General features: G+C 43.6%; 1 protein-coding gene across 4 annotated transcripts in view; it reads left to right on the forward strand.

The window, feature by feature from the left end:
• LOC104981447 (vitamin D 25-hydroxylase) overlaps nt 1-5,744 on the forward strand; it is a 25,402-nt gene that overhangs the window by 605 nt on the left and 19,053 nt on the right. For 2 of the 4 annotated variants that reach the window (XM_010830568.1, XM_010830567.1), the window contains exon 2: nt 1-85. In XM_010830568.1, coding sequence (XP_010828870.1) covers nt 1-85 — 85 coding nt within the window. Of the gene's footprint in view, nt 86-507; nt 1,135-3,816; nt 4,578-5,744 lie in introns of those variants that run through there. The other 2 variants (XM_010830569.1, XM_010830570.1) reach the window with 2 other exon arrangements.

The raw sequence follows: 5,744 nt of genomic DNA on the forward strand, positions 1-5,744 counted from the left end.
ATTTATCGGCAACATCTACTCACTGGCCGCCTCGGCCGAACTCCCCCATGTCTACATGAAAAAACAGAGCCAGGTGTACGGCGAGGTACAGCCGACGGAGGGCCCGCGCCTCCCTCCCCGGGGTAGGGGATGGGGGTGGGAGTCCGATGCTCGTGGTTGCCAGTTGTCGGGACCCTGCTCCGTGTGCGCGCAGCGTGGGAGCAAGCCCGCTTCCTGTGCCAAGGGACAAGGTCCTCAGGCGGCGCCACTGCCGGGGGCTGGGGAAAGGAGAGCCCTGCCCATCCGTGAGCCCCGCCCACACCGACGCCCGCGGAATCTGAGCGGGATTCTCCCGCCCGCGAGGGCGAAGAGGTGCCGCTCCCGCGCATGTGCAGTGGGACCCTGGACCCGCGCCGGACGCCCCGTCGGGCGTCACAGGCGCCAACTTCAACGTTCGTTCCGCGCGCCCGGCTTCTCGGGTTCACGGAACCTCACGCCGCACGCGTAGGTTAGCGTCCCCTTACGGCTTCTGGGGATTTTCAGGGTTGAGTTAATGGTTAATAGGAGGTCGTTGGGTATTTGCATTTGAGAACGGCTGGTCTAGGCGTCTGCTGTGAGGAGGAGCGCAGGTGAAGGACTGTGAAAGAGCGAATGAATTAATGAGTGAAATCAGTGCGGTGTCCCACTGCTGTGCTGTCTACCTGGAGATAGGAGCGCCCCCGCAGCAAACACGGAGCCTCCCTTGCAGTGTGACCTCTCCAGGGCAGGTCTTCTAGTACTTTTTTTCGGCGGGGGAAATTTTGGCGCAGACCTGCTGAGTGACTTGTAGGGTTGCTGCACAGCTGCCAAAAGCAAGAGAAAGGCCAGAGTCCTAGCTTGCCTTGGGAAGAGTGTCCTAACGTGGAGGAGGCAGAAGTTTCCAGAAAACGCCTTGACCCAGCTCAGTTGATTTGTTTTAAATCCTTTCCTTTATAGGAAGATACTAGCCAGACTCTGATAGGTTCTGTGATGAAGAGGTGAAGAAGGCAGCGTCAGCTTTAAAAAATGCCTGATGTGAGAGTTGGGAGTTAAGTTTTATTTGGGGGCAAAATGAGGACTGCAGCCTGGGAGACAGTACCTCAGATAGCTCTGAGAAGCTGTTCCAGAGGCAACGGGGTAAGGCCGATATTTATGTGACTTTGGTGAAGGGGTTGTTCATGTAATCTGGGCACAAATTTTTGCAGAAGGTTTTAGTAGTTGTGAGGAGCAGATGTCACCATGAATGAATTGAGTGCTTTTCTAGAAATGAAGAGATGTTAGAATTGGGTTCATAAATTCAGCTCCTGAAAATAGCAACCTATCTGAAGACCTGTTCTGCCAGTTTTTTGGAATGGAGTGCCTCCTTCCTGGTCTCCATCCTGACTGCCTTCAGGGCATATTGAAGGTCAGCAGGTGCAACAGCACTTGATGTAGAGGTAGATGGCAGGTGCCAATTGGAAGTAGTTGACAGCAGTCACAGCCTGATTTTAGGTAGTTACAGTTCAGTGAGAGAGAAGCATTAATGATCAACCACAAATTGTGTGTGTTGTGAAAAAACAGGACTGTTGGGCAGTTGTGGCATTCAGGTTTGGGGTTACATTCATATTTAAACCAGTTTTTACAAGAATTATTCGAAGTTTCTGCAGTTCACTAATGGTCTCTATCACTATAGGAAGGCTGGACTTAAAGCAAATATATATAATTCTTAGATTTTATTTTCCATCCTCCAGTTCGTGAGTGTATTTGCATGGTTTTCATCAAATGTATTTGATTTCTGGTGTGTTGGTATGAAGTATCATCAGTATTACAGAGAAATCAGAAGATGTGAAAGAACAAGACCAGAGGTTGAGTCCTCTTTCAAAAAAGGTCAACATTTCTTAGGTTCTAGTTGATGTGGTGGTTGAACACTTCAGGCTAATGTTTACCATTTAAAGAGAACTGGGATTTTTTTTTACAGCTGATGCATTATCTTTGCTATTGTTACTTGTTTTGCATGATAAATCATTTGTTCTTTTATTCCCTTAAGATTAATTACTGAGACCTTGTACAAGGGCAAGTATCATACTCAGGCTTAGATCCCCAGATGGCTTAGGCAGAAAATGACTTCTCTTAAGAAAGCCATTCCTGGTTCTTTCTTTCTGGGGAACCCCTATCCCATCTGATGATAAACAATAGAATATATGAATGTGTTGGAAGATTGTCATCTTGGGATAGGTAGCTCTGGTTTAATGGATTTGTGGCACGAATTACCAGTTTTTTTGGTAGTACAACTATTTAAGGCAGCCATGGATCTTTACAGGCTTTCCTGATAGCTTAGTTGGTAAAGAATCCGCCTGCAATGCAGGAGACCTCGGTTCGATTCCTGGGTCAGGAAGATCCCCTGGAGAAGGGATAGGCTACCCAATCCAGTGTTCTTGGGCTTCCCTTGTGACTCAACAGGTAAAGAATCTGCCTGCAACGTGGGAGACCTGGGTTCGATCCCTGGGTTGGGAAGATCTCCTGGAGAAGGGAAAGGCTACCCACTGCAATATTCTGGCCTGAAGGATTCCATGGACAGTATTGTCCATGGGGTTGCAAAGAGTCGGACACAACTGAGCAACTTTCATTTCCACTTTGGATCTTTACAAAGTGGTCTTTTTACTGAAGGTGGTAAAATCAAATAGGACTAACTGTGTTATTATATCCAAGAGTGGAGGGAGAAGAAAATGCAGAAATTGAAAGGATGTATGCATTGAAGAGTAGACATTGTTTGAATAAGTCTATTTTAGACTTAAGTTGAAAACCACCTAAAGTATTAACCCTTTAATCTGATTGTTCTTTATCTTAGTTGTGAAACACCCCTACAGGTCTCTCATTGTCTTAGAGATATTTTCCAATTATGACAAAGTCTCAGAGTTGGTTTGAGTTTTTAATGTACTATACTTTTCTTGGAAGCGGAAGGAAACTATTATCTTCTATACTTCTAGAAGGTTGTGGAAAGTTTATATGTCTTATAAATAGAATCTTATTTTTCTACTATGTTTCATGATGATCTGGAGATGTGTGCTCAGAGAAAGTCATGGACTTTAAAATTGCTTATGAGAAGTGACAATCACTTCAAGTGACAACTACTTTTATGAAGTCTGTGAATTCAATTCTCCTTCGTAATTCTTGAAAGGAAGACAGCCAGTCTTCAAGTCTTATACAGTCATTTTAAAGACATTCTTATATAGAAGTGTACCACACTGAGACTTAACATTACCTTAGAGATCCATCCTGAATGTGTAAGCTTCTGCAGTGACTAATCTTAACCCAGATTTCAGAAGCATTCCCTAGCTAGCAAAACTAGTATGAGGGGTTTTAACAGATTATTTTCAGGTAATGCACATAAGGATAATAAAGTAATTACTTTGAGGCAAGTGGAGTTGACAACCTATAATTTATTTATACAGTAAGCATTTATTGAAATTTATGCAAGGCATTGAATGAGATTTTATGGAGTGTTCGAAGATGAAAGGGATGAAATCACTGAATCAAAAGAGTTTATAATTTAGCCAACAAGCAGAAGATAAGCATTCATATAATGCTTCTGGTTTTTTGTGCCAGTGCTATGTTGCTTCAGTCGTGTCTGACTCTTTGTCTGTAACCCATTGTAACCCACCAGACTCCTCTGTCCATGGCATTTACCAGGGAAAAATACTGGAGTGGGTTGCCATTTCCTACTCCAGGGGATCTTCCTGACCCAGGGAGTGAACCTGTGTCTCCTGCATTGGCAGGCAGGTTCTTTTCCATTAGCGCCACCTTTGGTAGTATTGAATTAAGTGCCATGGGAGCTTTTAAGCATGTGCTGTGGTGGTTCAAGGGAAAAAGAGAATGCACCAAGAAAGGCTTCATGGTGGTTGGTCCCTAAAGACTTGGTGGTTTGGACAGTATGGCAGTCAAGGGGGGCATTCCAAATGAGAATACAGCCCAAGCAAATGTTGAAAAGTATATGGCAATTACCAGTTTTTATCAAAGGACTTTTTACATTCCTCTGTTATTAGCACTTAGTCTATAGTGTTGTAAAATATGCTTAAATGTGTTTCTCCACCACTTTTCTTTAATTCAACATATATTTATCAGTTGTTAGCATATGCTATGTACTATCCTAATTGTGGAGATTTAGCAATGAATAAAACAAGTGGAAATCCCTGCTCTTGTGTGGTTTATATTATAGTGATGGAAGGGAGGCAGTGAGCAGGATAGGAACAATGTAAACACAGTAAGTATATAACATGTTAGAGTATAAAGTATAAAATAACTAAATTAGGGTAAGGAAGATGAAGAATACTAGGGGGTGAAATTTTAATGGGTTAGAGCAGGCCTCACTGCAAAAAAGGCATCTGAGAAAATACTGCAAGGAAGTGAAGTAGCAGGCTATGGGAATATCTAGGGGAAGAACATTCCAGGCCAAGGGAACAAGTACTAAGGCCTTGAAGCAGAAATATGCCATGTTGAGAGTCACCTGTAAAGAGACAAGAGGCAATTGAGATCATATAGAGGAGAAATGAAAGATTAGAGTGATGAAGATTACACTAAATGAAAGATTAGTGATGAAGCTGGTAAGAAACTGTCATATTTTGTCTGTATTGTTAAGTTGAAACATCATGACGGCTGAGAAGTGATGTGGGGCTTGGGTGAAAAATGGAGTCAACATGGCCAGCTCAGGACTTCCCTGGCTGTCCAGGGGTGAAGAATCTGTACTTCCTCTGCAGAGGGTGCAGATTCAATCTGTAATCAGGGAACTATGATCCAGCATGCTGTATAGTGTGGCTAAAAGAAAAAAAAAATCCAAAACAACAAACACCATGGGCAGTTTGGGACCTGAATATAGTTTAGGGCATCTACCTGGTGTCCCAGAATTACGTGATATATGGAAAATCACACATCTGGTGTTGTAAGTATTGAGTGCTGAAAGTTGAGGAGGCACACAGGAGGAGGATTTTTTCTTTGTATTTACTTAAAATTATGCTTCTGGGAAAAGACTTTAAGACCATCCCCTTACTGCTTTGCAAACTGAAAAGAGCCCCTCCTTTGCTCAGCTGATAATCACTTCCTTTGTACTGAAACTCTCACACTGCCGCTATTGACATACCATTGCTTATGGCAGTCAGTCCACGACTCTTCCCCAAAGTTCCGGGTGTACCTTCTGCTCCGTTAGCAGGGTACATCCTTGTGCCAAAAACTCTTTTGCTCAGTTTGTTGATTCTGTTGCTACTTGGAGGTCTTTATCACTTTTTCTTCTGTAAATACTTCTGTTGAACTTCAGTTCTCTGCTAAGCCTCCATCCCACCCCCCCAAAATTGTGTGAATCATGGCCAAAATCCATTCTGCCTGTTTGCACAAAGATGAGGCTTGACTCAGTATTTTTGGCACTCAAAAACCTTCAGCTAGGGACTTCCATGGTGGTCCAGGGATTGAGAATCCGCTTTCCAATGCAGGGGACATGGGTTTGATCCCTGGTTGGGGAACTAAGATACTGCAGGATAACTACTGCAACAGGAGAAAGCCTGGATGCTGCAGCAAAGAGCCCTGTACACAGCGATGAACAGGGCTATATGGCCAAATTTTTTTTTTTTTTTTTTAAGTTCTCAGCCAGTGCCTGAGAGGATGAGGTTAAGCAATCATTGCATCTCACTGATAAGGTAGCACTGTTCCTTCACTGGATTAGGCCCCTATGTGGGGCTAACTAGAATAGAGTACCGGAGGTATGACATTTTAAGGGAACC

This window comes from Bison bison, unplaced genomic scaffold (genome assembly GCF_000754665.1).
Source record: "Bison bison bison isolate TAMUID 2011002044 unplaced genomic scaffold, Bison_UMD1.0 scf7180017864518, whole genome shotgun sequence".
Taxonomy (NCBI): domain Eukaryota; kingdom Metazoa; phylum Chordata; class Mammalia; order Artiodactyla; family Bovidae; genus Bison; species Bison bison.